At 43.2% G+C, this 18048-nt stretch overlaps 1 protein-coding gene and 1 long non-coding RNA gene across 2 annotated transcripts; one reads left to right on the top strand and one right to left on the bottom strand.

Moving 5' to 3' along the window:
• Positions 1-549: 549 nt before the first annotated feature.
• Positions 550-5698, bottom strand: LOC138770092 (uncharacterized). Its single transcript, XR_011359395.1, has 3 exons — positions 5453-5698; positions 756-785; positions 550-647 (listed from the first exon to the last, which is right to left on the bottom strand). It is a non-coding gene; the product is annotated as an uncharacterized lncRNA (long non-coding RNA).
• Positions 5699-7278: 1580 nt separating this feature from the next.
• Positions 7279-18045, top strand: LOC138769248 (nicotinamide N-methyltransferase-like). Its single transcript, XM_069947590.1, has 3 exons — positions 7279-7442; positions 14158-14365; positions 17233-18045. Exons 1-3 carry the CDS (start codon positions 7292-7294, stop codon positions 17654-17656), a joined length of 783 nt encoding a protein of 260 aa, XP_069803691.1. The 5' UTR covers positions 7279-7291; the 3' UTR covers positions 17657-18045.
• The last annotated feature ends 3 nt before the right edge of the window (positions 18046-18048 follow it).

Raw genomic sequence — 18048 nt, 5'->3', positions numbered from 1 at the left:
CTGTAGCCTCTACACCTCTATCTCACATGTCAAAGGGATGGCAGCGGTAGAGAAAGCACTTCAGAAATCCACATTCTCTCTAGAAAAAAATTCTTTTAGCCCTGTTACAGATAGTCTTGACGTGTAATTACTTTGAATTTAATGAGACTTACTACATTCAATTAAAAGGTACGGCTATGGGTACCAATGTGGCACCTACGTATGCCAACATTTTTGTTGCAGATCTGGAGGAATCGTCGATCTATGTGTCCCACCACTTCAGCCATGTGCTGGGGTGGTGGAGATACATAGACGACGTGTTCCTAATATGGCAGGGTACACAACAAGGTTTGACTGACTTTCATGCACACTTGAACTCCATCGATCCAGATATCCAATTTACCATGACATTTTCAGACAAATCAGTACAATTCCTGGACACACTTGTGACGATGCAAGATGGTAGACTGACAACTGATCTATACACGAAAACAACGGACTGCAATACATTACTGCACTATAGGAGCAGCCACCCCCGTCCAATGGTTAAATACTTACCATACAGTCAGATGCTCAGGGCCCGGAGAATTGTTAGTGAACCTACACATGTCACACCAGCCCTTGAGATGATTGCCAAGAAATTCATTGACAGAGGCTATCCCACCGGTCTAGAAGAGAAACACAAAGATACAGTATTTCACTTAAATAGACAACATCTGTTACATTCATCTAAATCTAGACAGTCTATAGAACGTGTACCATTCGTAACTACTTACCATCATGTTGCAGGTCATATCTCTCAGATCCTGAAGAAACATTGGAATATTATTCGTGACAGCTACTTAAATATCCCTGAACTGACCAATCCTCCACTAATGAGTTACAAAAGAGACAGAAACATCAAGGATAGACTGGTTAAAAACGACATCTCTGCCAAAACCAAATGAAAACAGACTTTTCTGAAACCACAGAGAAAGGGTTCATTCCCTTGCTGCACTTGCATCAACTGTCCCCTTATGAGTAAGGGTTCCACCTTTACACACCCGAATACGCAGCAAACATACATATTGAAACATTATCTAACATGCAATTCTGAATATGTAGTTTATGTTCTATGGTGTCCATGCCTGCTACTGTATGTAGGAGAAACGAAATGTGATTTCAAGACATGCATTACACACCACCGTTACACCATACGTAAAAAAAGACAAGATCTCCCTGTCTCTAGCCATTTTTTTGAGAAAGGACACTCAGAGCGTGACTTGAAATTTATGCTCATAGACCACGTTACACCCCTTAAAAGAGGAGGCGACCGTTTGAGCATTCTCATGAAAAAAGAATTATTCTGGATTCATGAACTTCAGACTCTTAAACCTAGAGGGTTAAATGTAGAATTTAAGGTAAATCCAAAGATGTGTAAATAGGGTGTCTTACCCTCTCCTCCGAATGCCTGATCTCTGTAAATATGTATGTATGTAAATAATAATTTTGTATCTTTTCATTTATTTATCAGATTCAGAGGCCGCTGGAACACTCACCCGTCACATGCTGCATCACACAGTTTATATGGAGGCGCAAGAGATAATTCCTTTTCAATATGGTGCATAAACCCTATTTCTGCCAATCCCAAAATGGCGGATTAACCCTTACCGCCCATTTCAATATGGACGTTTCACCCTTCACTAACCGGGACCTACACAAGAACAGCCAAGCCAGGCGATCCGCATTAGGTAAGCTCCTGCCTTCTGCAGTCCTGTGGAAGACAGAGCAGTGGTGTGAACTGCAGCCGGGTCTTTTAGATCTGACTTGCGGCTCTGATCCGTGTACCACCGCAGGACCTGGATTCGTCGGCAGCTCTTAGGATCCCGTTCAGCAATGCCCATCATGTCAGGTGGTTGCTTGGGAACGGTAAACAACGCTGTATCCAGTCAGCGACCAGTTCTCTGCACATGCGCAGTCGGCTTCACTCCACGCCGCCCGGCACCATAATCCTTCAGCTGGTTACTTGGATCATCGTACAGCCGCTTGCAATACCTCCTTTAGATACTGTCAGGACTGGCAAGAACAGACACGACAGAGACAGTGGGCCCTGAATCTGAACCCACCACTGACCCTGCCTAATTGCCTCGGCCGACCCTAAACGGTCGCGGACAACCACGAAGGCGTTCCCTACGCTGCGTAAGTGAAACACAGAACAGCACGGACAGACAAAACACAATAAAGAATCGTAGAACAAGCCGGGTCAAACCACACAGGCAACGCAGTACAAAGTCGGTAACACAAGGGATAGTCGGAAGTCAGACGGAGGTCAGAACATGAGTAGTCAGGCAGAAGGAATTAGGACGGGATACGCAGGAAAAGGACAGGGGGAGCTGGGATCAGAATAACTAATAGCCAGCGATTACTAGCTGGCTTTAACTTTAACTTTATACTGGATTAGGAGCCCGGACCAGACACTGATTGGTCCGGTCTCCTGATTCAGCAACAATACAGCTGCGGCGCTGCAGACCAAGTGGCAGAGCGATCTGCCACTCAGCCTGCATGAAAGCCGCATCAGCTGTGCCGGCCGGCCGGCTGACTATCACGTGAGACCGCGGCGTCCCCGGTTACTAGGGACGCCGGCGGGTCTCCGTGACGTCACTCGGCTCCGGCGGGTGGAGCGCCGGCGTGCTCTCGAGCCGGCCGCCGGAGCCGAGCCCGAGGAAGACGCCGCAGGAGCCAGGTCAGGTGAGTTCCTGACAGATACATTTTCCTTTCATTACCTGATGAATGTGGTGAGTGAATCCCGCGACCTCTTCCCCTAATGTATGAACTTTGAAAGCTTGTATACTATCAAGCATCGGCACAACACGAGTGTCCCACTTTACACGGATCACAATACATCACTGTACTCTCCAACACTTGGAGATTCATGTACTCACTACCGATTGTTGTTATTATGTATTTTAAATGTACCTTATGTTTTAATCACTTGTTTATATTCTAATGGAGTGATGATGTCACTAATTGATGATGATGTCACTAATTGATACTGATACTTAAGGAAGTCATGAGCACCCCCTCACTATGCTTGATAACGGTCTTGGAGAAGACAGAAACGTTGCATCTCTCTTTGTTTTTTGCTACTTTCCTTCTATATTCGTTGGGATCCCGAGCCTAGGGACTTACTCAGTACAGTACCCGCCATCTGAATTTGGAAGTGCGGCTTTCTCCTACATGTATATATATATATATATATATATATATATATATATATATATATATATATATATATATATACTCCTCTTAAGAAGCCATTGCAACAATAAAACCTGCTTATTTGACATATATGAGAAGATCAGTCTGGCAAGAAGATTAAATTGTCATCACCATTTTCAAGCAGGCTGCCACTGAAACATTGGAGTGTTGCACTATGTTTTGATTATTTTATTGTGAACTAAAGGCTGAATAGCGCGGACTCTGAGTCCGTGCCCCCCGTTCCGCCCCTCCGCACACCCCCTCCCCGCCCTCCTGGCATACCGGGCGGAAAGGGGCCCAATGCGAATATTTTATTCACAAAACGTCTATTTGTTCGCAAACGTCCAAACGTCCATTTATTCACAAAACGTCCATTCACAAAACGTCCACCCCTGTGATTAGTTACTAGTGAGCTCTCCTGTGGATAACTCATCAGTCCATCCCTTTAATTGCAACCTCACCTGATCAAGCTCATGTGTACCAGGTCTGAAACTTATACTACAAAATCCAACAAAGAGACAAAAAATAGACCTTGGCACTATGAGGCTTAGCACAGTAGCCTGGGGTTTCAAGGTGGTTACAGCCATGGGCTAGGTGTTGGTGTTTTGACTGGGTATTTGTCATGGTGGCCAGGAGTGGCGATGCCCACCCCAGGTATACTAGCACTAGGCTTTGTAAAAGGTAGCACAGGGTGTGTGGGTGCAAGTATAAGAATAAGAACAGAGTCCAACACTTAATCAGGATGATACTTTACTCAACAATCTTCAGTGCAATACAGTTGTAGGTGGTAAAGATAAAAGTGTGCAATAGTTAATCACAAAAGTAAACAAAACAATGTCATTTTGGACAACACAGAAGACTTGGCTTGGGTGCTTGTAGTGTAGATAGTAGGCAGTAGCAAAATTAGGGGGGGGCAGGGGGGGGCTGCCGCTCCCGGGCCCACACTGGCAGGGGCCCACTGAGGTCTCAGCTGTAAATGCTGTCTGCAAAAGCTATTGCTTTTGCAGACAGCCTTGGCACATGTGTGTATTGGGGTCCCCAGATGCCATCAGTGCCCAGCAAGTGCGGGCCCCCTGCTCCTGGGGGCTCACTCAGTCACCGGAAGCTTAAGTGCTACCATACCCTAAGAGTGCCTGCAGTCTTTTACCTCCAACCATCTTCGGATATGTTCCCACTACAGAACACACATCAAAATTTCAAGCAGAGCCCACGTGGCGGACTCTGCTTGAAGTTCCGCCTGTCCCATAGACTCATTGATATTATCAAATGAAATCTGCTGATTGAGCAGATTGAGCAATATAATATCATTGAGTCTATGGGACAGGCGGAACTTTAAGCAGAGTCTGCCACGTGGCCTCTGCGCTTAAAATTTTGGCATGTGTTCTGTAGTGGGAACATACCCCTACTGTCACAGCCTGGATCGAAATTACTCCAATCCTAATCAATTATTGCTGACAATATATTGGAATAGATAGATAGATAGATAGATAGATAGATAGATAGATAGATAGATAGATAGATAGATAGATAGATAGATAGACGGACGGACGGACAGACAGATAGATAGGAGATAGAAAGAAAGAAAGAAAGAAAAAAAGAAAGGAAGAAAGAAAGAAAGAAAGAATAGAAATATGAGGTAGATTGATAGATCCAGTAGGAAACAGATATCTAGCAGTTCATCACATATCTTGAATTGGACACACATGTACGATCCCAACATGAGAATACAACCAGCTGACATCTTTTACTGAAATGAGAAATGAGTCACTATGAATAATGTAACAGAATATACCCGTTATTATTCAGACAACATTGTTGTCTGCTGAGGTTCCTTATGGGTAACCTAATCAGTTGGGGGCCCACTCAGACTCACTCACCCCCCCCCCCCCCCCCTAGGCTGAACCCCTAGCTACGCCCCTGATAGTAGGTGAAGTTATGTTAAAGGGGTTATCCAGCGCTACAACAAACATGGCCACTTTTGCCCCACTCTTGACTCCAGATCGGGTGTGGTTTGCAATTAAGCTCCATTTACTTCAATGGAACTGAGTTTCAAACCCCACCCAATCTGTAGACAAGAGTGGTGCAAAAGTGGCCATTTTTTTGGGAGAGCTGGATAATCCCTTTAAGGGTCTATTAGATTAAGGGGCTGTCTTGGGGCCTTGCCTAATAGAACAGAACTCTTCCAAGAGAACTTTTACCGCATGTGTGTAGCTTGGTTGAAGAACCTTATACTCACGGTTAGGACTGTGAAGAAGAAGAAAGACCGCATTGTGCCAGAAGAGCCCACAGATTGTCAAATCTGGTAGTACATGTCCCAGGATTGAAGAATTGGGTGTAGCTAACCCCTCAAGGTTCTCCGAGTTGGTTGAGCAGGAATCAATAGAGTTTGTTGGCTGATAGACACTATGGTCCACTGCAGACAAATCCTGGATAAGTGGATTGTCCTGAATAGCTGTAAAAAGGTTAGCCCAGGCAAAGGCAAGGTTCTTCCCAGGTGACAGTTACCCCACCTCTGGGTTTGGCACATAGTCTTCTCCCTCCAACTCCAAACCCTAGAACACCAGGAGACCTTCCCTCTGGAACTAAGGGCCTTAAATAGGGGAAACCAGTAACAACCTCCTATTGGTGGGGAGAGTGCTAGAAAGGGATAGGTAGAGAAGTGTGAGGCACCCAAGCCACTGATTGGATAACATAAAACACAGTAGAGAATATAGTTAACTCTTCCAGACCTTCAGTTGTGCAATAAAACAATGGAGAGTGAGACACCAAGTGCAGAATGACTCCCATCATGCCAAAGTGTGACACCTGACAGAGATACCTTTTGACATGTAGAATAAAGAAGTAGTGGCACACCTGGATTCCTAGTGAACAACAGTGCTCTTTGACCGGAATGTAGACAATCCAAACCATAAACTGTAGAATGACGGCCATTGGCCATTGGTATTCACATATAGTCCAACTTGCTTTATTCCATAAACATTGTCAGAGATACAGAACGGTAATTGTGTATGAAATAAAGCATGTGTTTCACTATACGTGAGTGCTGTGGCTATCATTCTACAGTTTATAATATTTTGGTTACTAATAATTTAGTTTTTTCGAGCAGCTATTTTTGTCCCAGGTATGGCCAAACAGGGTTATCTAAGGGCAAGGTCATATTATGCCACCATTGCCGAGGTTCTGCTCCCTTGTTATTGCTATGTGACTATAGCTGACTATGCCATTAGCGGTTGATGAGTTCTTATGATCCTCGTGTGCAGTCATTGTTTGTCAAGGATAACTTCATTAAATTAAAAAATTGCAAATTCCTATAGACAAAGAAATCACAAGCCATCAGATGATCACACAACGTAGTTTCATCCGTGTACACAGCTTGATGTGCAAATAGCCAAGTTTACTATATATTTTTTACTTAAAGGGGCTACGTGGTAGTTATTGTGATTGATGGCCTATACTATAGCTATAATTTGCCATACTGTATAGTGCCATACATAGGCCACACAGTGATGACCTTGGGTGTCAATACATATATGAGCACATGGTTCCAAGAAACTCCAAAATGTTACATAGACTCCACATAGAAGTACTGTATATAGTGCTCACAAACAAGCATACTGTACCTAGAGAGACAGAAGAGTGTCCAGAGTGCCCATCTTTTCCCCCATAGTCCTACAGTGCCTTCAATGCCAGGGCCAGTGATTGGCTGCAGTGGCACATGGACAATGTATGTGACCTCTAGGCTACAGGACCGGTGGGTAACACGGGCACATTGCCACCACTGGAGCAGCAGGGTTATTACAGGAGAGTTATGAGTGTGTGCTCCCAAGCTCTTTACTTTATTTAATTGTATCTTATTTTTAATCTATATTTTATGTACATTGTACAGCTGAGCATATATTCTTTGTTACTAAATAAAGATGATTAATATTCAATGTGATTTCTTATGTCACATGACTGACTCCTAGGTAATAACTCAGGCTATGGTAGGTCTTACTAACACACTTTGTAAACTTATATAAAGTCTCTTAGCCCCAGTATAGAGGTAGCCGCACTGTCTGTGATACAAGGTTAGACAATGGGTTCCAGCCCCTATAAGCGCTATAATATACACGGCTTTGATTCCAGGGAACTTCTGGAGAAGTACATGTCAGATAAACCCGAAATGGCATTTCAAGAGGATTCCTTAATATTTCCCATGGAAAATCTTGCCAAAACTTTTAAAATTGGTATGTACAGTATCTGGATGGTTTTATGTTTGGGTATATATTTTTCTTTTGTTTTTTTATTTTATTTTTTTTTATTTCATATGTTAATATACAAAACATTTCTTTTTCATTTTTTTTTTATTGATCTTAAAAGGAACAAAAAATAATCATCACTTATAGTAATATGTATTCACGGTAAAGGGAAAGAGTAGGGATTAAGCATGTCCTGCTTTGCTGTCCTGTCTCCCCCTATGTAATAATACATGACAGCTGCCTTCTGTAAAACATTTGTGATATATAAGTTACATATGAAGCATATGGATTGTTATACTCGTCCAGTAGTACATGGGGGGATAGCATCACCTGTAGAGGGGGACCTGAGGACTAGAGATCAGAAACATTGATCTGGAACATTGGAGAACTTGGTGTAGAATGATGAATAGAGATGAGCAAACCTTCGGGAAGCCCTAAGGGTTGCCTGGAAAACATGTTTACTAGGACTTCCCAGGGCTGCATCCAACTTCTTGTAATCAAATGCAGAGAATTCGAGTTGGGAGATTTATCAATGGTTGTTGTGTGAACTTTGGTGTAAAATTTTTGAGCAATACCTTATTTACTCAGAACATTGCAAATTTCCCTGTGTTCTGCACAAAAATTCCAGAATGATTGCCAACATCATACAGTTATTAGGGGAGAACTGTAGACATGGTTTCCACGGCCAAGGTTATGTGGAAAACATGGATATAGTCATTGGCTGTATCCATGTTTTCCAGACAACCTTAGAGCTTTATCCAACTTCAGCAGCCCCAGCTAATCAAATACCGAACGTTCGGGTTCGGATGGACTCGGACTCGAACCCGAACCCGGTTTGCTCATCTCTAATAGTAACCATAGGCTGTATCGGTGTTTTCCAGGACTCCCTAGGGGTCCACTCAACATCTTCAGCCACTGATTATCTAATGCTGCACAAAGTTTGCTCAACTTTCTCAATTTTCAAAAAACCATGACTGTGGGATCTGTGTCCCTTGTGCGCCTGTTTAAATACAAACTTGGAAGACTAATAATTGTGCATTGTGGGTTTTATGTTACTGTTGTCCAAAGTGTATTTAAACGTAAATTCACTTTTGAGATGATTGGTAAGAAATGTCACAGTTTTCCATAGGTGTACTGTCTTGTTAACCCTTCACTGTAGCATCAAAAAGTTGTATTCAGCATGGCAAGTGACAATTACAGATTATCACGATTTTTCAGGTTCCTTCGAACTCGAACCATTGGCTTTCCATTCAATGTGAATGGAAAGCCAATGGTTCGAGTTCGAACGAACTTGCAAAATCCCGATGTTCGATCATCCCTAGATACAATATCACCACTAAACAGACTAAATTGTTCAGAAAAGTGTGGAAAAGCTCCCTAACTGTGCAAAAGGGACACAAAACCTCTATGCACTACTCTTTCACAACAGTTTGTTTACCGCAAATAAAATAGTGACACATTTGAAATTGCAATTAAGTACAAAAGGTTTACACAAACCCCTTACTCTTGCATTTTGACAAAAAGAAGATAGCTTGAACGAGTGTTTAAACCGACTATGAAGTGCTTTTCACAACAATTGATGTACCAAAGAAAAAAGTCACACCTAATGTCACAAGCTGCATGAAGGCCAGGGAAGCAACACAGAAGGTGGGCTCTGACCTTGTCTCCGCCCACTATCCCTGACTACTTGCCTCGGACAGTCCTAGGTGACTGCATGCAACTGGGGGACAGTCCCTGACTTGCAATAATTATGACACAAAAACACAGACTAGAAAAAACAAATAGGATAGTCAGAAAGCTAGGTCAAACCAAAAGGGCAGCAAGGTACAAAATCAGGATCCATGAGAAAAGCCAGGTAACAGAGCCTATATCAGGATAAGCCAGATACAGCACACAGAGAGATCAATACAAGATATGCAAGCAAGTTTCAAAGACTAACAGCTGAAAAAGGATTAACAGACTAAGGAAGTATATGTGGGAGGTCACGGGGGCCGGTCTAGAACGTAATAGGAACAGAGGTCCAGAATCCAGCAAGAATGAGTGGAGAAACCAGATGTAATTGTAAAGTCACCAGAGGGAGAAACAGGTGTGGCAAAGAAATCAATCAGCAGAGCAGAAAGAGTAGGACAGTGTTCAAACAGAGCTCAGATAAATGCAAATAAAACACAGATTAAGTGCAAATTCATGGCCAGAAGTATGCAGTCTTAGCCATACCTTCCAAACCAAGGACCTCAGTCCCAACAGGTATAGCCATAACAGCACACACACCCCACCCCCGCCCTTTTATGCCGGGCCACCAAACCCTCACTAGATAAACCAGGAGTGGGTGTAAAGTGGTCTCTTACCACGCAGGTCTCTGTGTCGCTAGAACTGTCACTGCCCGTCTCCCACTCATTTTTACTGAACTTTTTAAATGTGTGCACTGAATTAACTTTCACATTACATAAAGACAGTGAAACAACATTATTAGCAGAGGAATTATGCACATCAATATGCCCCAAAAGTACTGGTGCACCCAGATGACTCTCCTGGTAGTCACCTGGATGAGGGTCCAAGAGAATAGTCAGGTAACAGAGCTAAGGTAAAGCATGCTTCAAGGAAGGCTAATGGGGTTAACAGGGCAAAGGGTTAACAGACTGAGGAAGAATGTATAGGTGGTCAGGGGTCTGGTCCAGACCATTATAGGAACAGAGGTCTAGAATCCAGCAAGAATGAGTGGAGAAACCAGATGTCAATTACCCAGGTCCCAAGCAAAACAAAGGTTAAAAGTGAAGTGACCAGAGGGATCTCAGCAGGGAAAGACGGGTGTGGCAGAAATCAGAATCAGCAGAGCAGATGGAATAGCATAGTGTTCAGACAGAGCTCAGACAAATGCAAATAAAACAAATAAGTGCAGAATAAGCGCAGTCTTGGTCGTGTCTTACGAACCAAGGACCACGCCAAGGTACCAAGAGTTACAGTCATAACACCTAAGGCTGAGTTCACACTGTTTTTGCAGTCTGTTTAATGTATCCATTTTTAAATGGTTACTTTTACCTTACACAAAAATGTCGTCAACCATGGTTTTTTGTTTTTTTTTTATAATGGAGGTTAATGAAAAATAATGTTAACCAGACTACAAAAACGCAGTGTGAATCCAGCCTACACTTGCAATAACACTGCTGAGAAGTGTACAGATACTCTCTTAGATGAACTACAGTGTTAGGGTAGCTTCACACACACCATATCCACAGCAGATTTTATCTAAATAACTGAACGCAGCATCAAATCTGCACCATCAACTCTGCTGCAGATCCTGTTCGTGTAAATGCACCCTTAGGCTAGGTTCACACTCTGTATCTGTGCGGCTGTATTGCGGGCGGTAAATCATCGGCCGGATTTTTCCGGTTCATGCGTACTCTGGAAAGTATACGATATACGGCTGCACAGTGCACACTATGTATGAATCTACGGCCCGATAAACGGACCCGTAAAAAATTAACAAGACCATTGTTTGCGGCTGGAAATGCGGCCGTGGATTGACAGGCGGTCCGTACGGAGTACTTCAAAAATAGCCGGCAATTATGCCGAATGCCGATGCCTCTAATAGTTAATATATTAAATTAATAAAACACATTTTCGTTGTAATAAAGTCCCTTTCGTTGTTCGATAATTAAATTCTAACAAATCCATCATTGTGCATATAAATATACTGTTAAAATAAATATATATATAAATAAATGTATATTTATATATATATTTATTTTTTGACAGTATATTTAATTGCACAATGATGGATTCGTTTAAATTAAATTATTGAACAACGAAACTGATTTTATTACAACGAAAATGTGTTTTATTAATTAAATATTAATTAGTACAGGAAGCTCCAGTAAGCCGTTAATTCATATTGCCGGCAATAGAGCTTTCTGTACTAATCATCACTTTACTTTAAATAAAACATCAAATGTTTCTTCTAATTATGTTGTCACAATAGCATTATTAGAAGAAACATTTAGAATTATATGTGCGCTCAGCTGACTGGCTGATCGGCTGAGCGCACGTATAATTAGCGGGTCCGCAGCACAGTGACTTCATTGTGCTGCGGACCAGCGAAGAGGACACATCGGGGTGAGTATAGAGCTCTCCCCACCCCCTCCCCAGCACTGCACCCCTCCCAGCAAGGAAGGGGGGTCAGTTAACCCCTTCCTTGCTGGTATGGGTGCAGTCTGACATCAGTCTGGCCCCCAAGTGGTTAAGGGGGATACAATACATCCTCCCTTAACCCCTTGGGGGCCAGACTGTAGGCAGCGATCTGTAAAGATGCTGCATTCTGTAAGGAGCACAACACCGCTCACAATGATGGGTGTTGTGCTCCTGTTTGTGTGTTTTTTGTGTGTTTCTCCCTTTTTGTTTTTCAGATATCGGTATCCAGTGGATTATGTCGGATTCCGTGGACTACGTCGATGACCAGCGGTTGTTTGTTGTTTTTTTTTTATAAAATGGTCAATGAGGGGTGTGGGGGTGTTTTTATTTGAATAAAAAAAAATTTTAACTTGTGTCTTGTCTTTATTTCTTTACTTTATAGACTTAGTAGTGGAAGCCGTCTAATAGACGGAATCCATTACTAAGTCGGGGCCTAGTGTTAGCCGGTATAAAATGGCTAACACTAACCCCCCATTATTACCCCAGTACCCAATGCCACCAGGGGTACTGGGAAGAGCCGGGTGCCAGTGGTCCCGGAGCGTCAAAATTGGCGCTCCTGGACCGGGTGGCAGCAGGCTGGTAAGATTTAGGCTGGGGAGGGCCTAAACCAATTGCTCTTCCCACCCTGGTGTTACCAGGCTGCTGTCGTTTGGTTTTTAACCCGGCTGGTTATAAAAATAGGGGGGACCCTATGCGGTTTTTTTAAAAATAAATAAATAATTAAAAAAAACGCATAGGGTCCCCCCTATTTTTATAACCAGCCGGGTTAAAAACCAAACGACAGCAGCCTGGTAACACCAGGGTGGGAAGAACCATTGTTTTAGGCCCTCCCCAGCCTAAATCTTACCAGCCTGCTGCCGCCCGGTCCAGGAGCGCCAATTTTGACGCTCCGGGACCACTGGCACCCGGCTCTTCCCAGTACCCCTGGTGGCATTGGGTACTGGGGTAATAATGGGGGGTTAGTGTTAGCCATTTTATACCGGCTAACACTAGGCCCCAACTTAGTAATGGATTCCATCTATTAGACGGCTTCCACTACTAAGTCTATAAAGTAAAGAAATAAAGACAAGACACAAGTGAAAAATGTTTTTTATTCAAATAAAAACACCCCCACACCCCTCATTGACCATTTTATTAAAAAAACAAAAAAAACAACCGCTGGTCATCGACGTAGTCCACCGAATCCGACGTAATCCCCAGGATACTGATATCTGAAAAACAAAAAGGGAGAAACACACAAAAAACACACAAACAGGAGCACAACACCCATCATTGTGAGCGGTGTTGTGCTCCTTACAGTATGCAGCATCTTTACAGATCGCTGCTTACAGTCTGGCCCTCAAGGGGTTAAGGGAGGATGTAATGTATCCCCCTTAACCCCTTGGGGGCCAGACTGATGTCAGACTGCACCCATCCCAGCAAGGAAGGGGTTAAGTGACCCCCCTTCCTTGCTGGGAGGGGTGCAGTGCTGGGGAGGGGGTGGGGAGAGCTCTATACTCACCCCGATGTGTCCTCTTCGCTGGCTCTTCGCTAATTATACGTGCCCTCAGCCGATCAGCCAATCAGCTGAGCGCACATATAATTCTAAATGTTTCTTCTAATAATGCTATTGTGATAACATAATTAGAAGAAACGTTTGATGTTTTAATTAAAGTAAAGTGATGATTAGTACAGAAAGCTCTATTGCCGGCAATATGAATTAACGGCTTATGGAGCTTCCTGTACTAATTAATATTTATTTAATAAAACACATTTTCGTTGTAATAAAATCAGTTTCGTTGTTCAATAATTTAATTTAAACGAATCCATCATTGTGCAATTAAATATACTGTCAAAAAATGTATTTATATATATATTTATTTTAACAGTATATTTAATTGCAAAATGATGGATTCGTTTAAATTTAATTATTGAACAATGAAAGGGACTTTATTACAACGAAAATGTGTTTTATTAATTCAATATATTAACCATGAGAGACATCGGCATCGGCATACTGCAGAGGATCGCAAACCCCGGTAATAGCAATTCATGTAAACTGTTTCCCAGCTTTCCCAGATGCATCCAGAGGTGTTTGCATCACTTTCTTAAGATTTTATTTGTTATTTTTAGTTGAACCAGATTTCCAAGTAAATGACCGTATGTTTTGAGCCGCATGTCTATTTTTTCCCACGGCCGTAGTTTCAGCCGCACATTTCCAGCCGCATAAAAAATACAGCCGCACACATACATAGTGTGAACATAGCCTTATGAAGGAATTTTGGAACTTGTATGTATATGTTTATGGATTACCATCTATGTCTGGAACAAACTGGTTCTATCCAAACTGAACTTTTTGCAAAAGTTTGCCAAACTGACCAGAACTTTTGATAAGTTTGCTCATTGCTATATAAGAATATTGAAAAAACAAAAATTATACAGTGAATATTATGTTGATAATGGTATAGACATACGTCATTATGTATCTATAAGGGTTTAGCATATTTGATATTTAAATCTAGATAAAATGTTCCTATAGGTCATATCAGAGGAGACGTCCTGATTGACCTCAGCAGCACTTCCATGATCCACCATCTCTATGCGGCCTGTGAGTTTTTCAAACACATCATAGTGCTGAAGATCAGTGACAGATGCATCATGGAGCTGAAGAGATGGCTGGACTCACGGACAGGAGCGTTTAACTGGGGACATGCTACACAGCTTCATATGGAATTAGAAGGAAACAGGTAAGACATTTGTCTACATTTTAGTGGCTCCCACTGTCGTTGTTGCCTGGGTATAACAGATAAATTAAAGGGGTTATCCAGCGAATAACTTTTTCATTTAAATTAACTGGTTTCATAAAGTTATATAGATCTCTAATTTACTTCTATTAAAAAATTATTCCCATACTCATCAGCTGCTGTATGTCCTGCAGGAAGTGGTGTATTCTTTTCAGTCTGCCACCACTGTCTGAGACTGACCAGAGCAATAGCAAATTCCCATAGAAAACCTTTCCTCCTCTGGACAGTTCCTGTCTCGGACAGAGGTGGCAGCAAAGAGCAGTGTGTCAGACTGAAAAGAATACATCACTTCCTCTGGGAAATACAGCAGCTGGTAAGTATAGGAAGGCTGGAGGTTTTTTAGGGAATTAAATTACAAATCAATATAACTCTCTGAAACCAGCTTGTCATGATCAGATGTTGGGCCGCAAGGCCTTCCACTGACAAAACTGTTTGTCATAGCGGAGCCACGCCTGGCCCCGTAAACTCTGTACGCTTCTCCAATGGCCTTCTGATAACAGAAAAGCCCAGAGCAGTTCCCCGGCACCTTCTCCCCTATCACACTCGCCAGGATAGAAAAGGCCTGCAGCCGATTGGTGAAGGTGCAAGGTATCAGCCGATACCTCTTCTTCTCTTCCTTATCTTTCTTCTCCTCAGAAGGCTTAACCTTGTCCAGGTTAAACTTCTCAAGCGGCAATAATGAGAAGATCTTAACATATTCCCCAAGCCAAATCTTCTCCTTCACCTCCTGCTTTAACCCCTTCTGGACCGGGCTAATTTTAGTTTTTGCGCTTTCGTTTTTTTCCTCCTTGTGCTTAAAAGGCCATAGCAGTTGCATTTTTCACCTACAGACCCACATGAGCCCTTATTTTTTGCATCACTAATTGTACTTTGCAATAACAGGCTGAATTTTTGCATAACATATGCTGCGAAACCAGAAAAAAAAATTATATGCAAGGTGAAATTGAAAAAAACGCAATTCTTTTTCTTTGGATGGGCTTCATTTTTACGCTGTGTGTCCTATGGAAAAACTAGCTTGTTATATATGTTCCTCAAGTCGGTACAATTAAAACGATATGTAACATGTGTAACTTTTATTTTATTTGATGGCTTGTTCCTTAAAATCGCTCTATTCCCAGGCTTTTATCGCTTTTAGCCTTTGGTCTATGGAGATGTGTGAGGTGTCATTTTTTGTGCCATGATGTGTTCTTTCTATTGGTACCTTGATTGCGCATATGCAACTTTTTTGTCGCTTTTTATTACAATTTTTCTGGATTTGATGTGACCTAAAATGCGCAATTTTGGATTTTGGGATTTTTTTGCGCTTACGCAGTTTACCGTGCGAGATCAGGAATGTGATAAAATAATATTTTGGGTGATTACACACGTGACGATACCAAACATGTTTATTTATTTATTTTTATTTATAAAATGGGAAAAGGGGGGTGATTCAAACTTTTATTAGGGAAGGGGATTATTTATTAATGATACAACTTTTTTTTTTTTAACACATATACTAGAAGCCCCCCTGGGGTTAGGGTTATTCCCCCTGGGGTTAGGGTTATTCCCCACTGGGGTTAGGGTTATTCTCCCTTGGGTTAGGGTTATTCCCCTGGGGTTAGAGTTATTCCCCCTGGGGTTAGGGTTATTCTCCCTTGGGTTAGGGTTATTCCCCTGGGGTTAGAGTTATTCCCCCTGGGGTTAGAGTTATTCCCCCTGGGGTTAGGGTTATTCCCCCCTGGGGTTAGGGTTATTCCCCCTGGGGTTAGGGTTATTCCCCCTGGGGTCAGGGTTATTCCCCCTTGGGGACTTCCAGTATACGCGCACTGATCTCTTATAGTTATACTGTATAGATCGATGAGATCAGTGTTCTATTGCTTTTGGCTGCTGCAGACCCGCTCTGAACTCCCCCACCCGCGCAAGGACGTACAGTTATGCCCTCGTGTGGGAATGGGTTAAATGAGCTCCCAGCGGCCCCTCAAAGCATATATATAGCTCCCCTCTAGCCGCATCCCCCAGCCACACAAACTCTCCCTCTCCATCAACCTTCTTATCCCACTCCTGTGTCTGCCCAGACACAGAAAAAACCCCACCAGTCGTGACAAGTGCCCTCTTGTGCCCCAGCTCCAGCAACAGGTGTAGGCCTGCCGGGCACCTGCCCCCCCACCAAAGCCTGACCCCCAACCACAGTAGTACTAGACCCCTTAAGGCCAGCCCATGTAGACACTGGGGATCCCACTGCCACACTACTCACTGCCCCCCCCCAGAACCCAGGCTTGCACTTAAATCCCTCAATCCAATCAAAAAGGCAGACAATCCCCCCAGAGCCCCCCTGGTAAACCTTCCCCTCCCAACACACAATAGAAGGATCAGTAGGTAATGGTGTAGTAATGCTGCTCTCCTGATGCTGCCTGGACATCCGGCTGGGATCGATGAAGTAGGTGGCCCCACCTACCCTCCACCTCAGAAGAGGATCACTTCTCATCTGAAGCCCGACCTTGGCTGCTGGAGTCGGAGCCAAGGGGATCGCTGCTCGCTCATTGGCCTGCGCCGAGAGGAGCATGCTAATGAGACCTAGGCCCCCCGTGTCCTGGCTCTGCTACTCCATCCAACAGCTCCTCCGCGCTGAGCTGACCCAGATCTTCTCCTCTTCCCAGAGAAACCAGCCGCACCAGGTCCCAAAACACCCGCGCCATCCACTGCAGGAGAGGGATTCTCCCCGCCGATGTGAGTCCTGCCAAAATGAGGGTCCCGAGAGGGGCTCCCGACGCAGTGCCAGACTCGGCCATATTGATACTGATTGAAGACCTTATTTTCTCCTTTTCTTTCAGTGATGAGTTACAGGACAAAGAAGAAAAAGTGAGATCAGCAATTCCACAAGTAATGATATGTGACCTTGAGAAGGAAAATATGACGGCTCCGATAGTCTTACCACCAGCCGACTGTATCATCAGCGCTTGGCTTCTAGAGGCTATCTGCAAAGACCAAGATGATTACATCAGATATCTAAGGAAGTTCTCAAGGTTGCTGAAACCTGGAGGACACCTCATATTGATTGGGTCTTTAGAAATATCATATTACACTGTAGAGAAAGACAAGTTCCATGCTTTTACATACGATGAGGAATTTGTCAGGAAAGCTCTAGCTGGAGAAGGATTTGTTGTTGATGACTTTAAGGTTAAGGAGAGAACAATTGTGACTGACCTCACTGACTATAGGGCCATCATAGTCATTGCAGCTCACAAGGAGGAGTAGGTCTAAGTTGAAACTTACAATTTGAAGGGTTTGACTATTTCTTTGACGATTTCATGAAACAGATTCTATTATAAAAATGTACCACTTATAAAATGTAGTTTGATTCAGTTCTGACTCATTTCGCATAAACCGGAATCATTGTTCCTCTGACCAGATGGCTTTCCCATCCATCTTATGATGTCCTATGGAGGAGAATGTGACCATAACATCACTCAGTCTCCTCTATAGTAGTCCACCGAGCACAAAAAAACAGAGCAGGTGCAGTGGAGGAGGTAGAGTGATCTTGGTCACATGCTCCTTCATAGGGTACCATGCTGTTAATGGGGAAGCATTCCAGTAGAATCAAGAGGATATGTGTAGTGTCCCAGCACAGGTGTGCCACTAAGTTTCTT

Source organism: Dendropsophus ebraccatus, chromosome 12, assembly GCF_027789765.1.
Source record: "Dendropsophus ebraccatus isolate aDenEbr1 chromosome 12, aDenEbr1.pat, whole genome shotgun sequence".
In the NCBI taxonomy this organism is placed as follows: Eukaryota; Metazoa; Chordata; class Amphibia; order Anura; family Hylidae; genus Dendropsophus; species Dendropsophus ebraccatus.
Note: the sequence above shows the minus strand (reverse complement) of the source record. Positions and strands in the feature narration are given on the sequence as shown.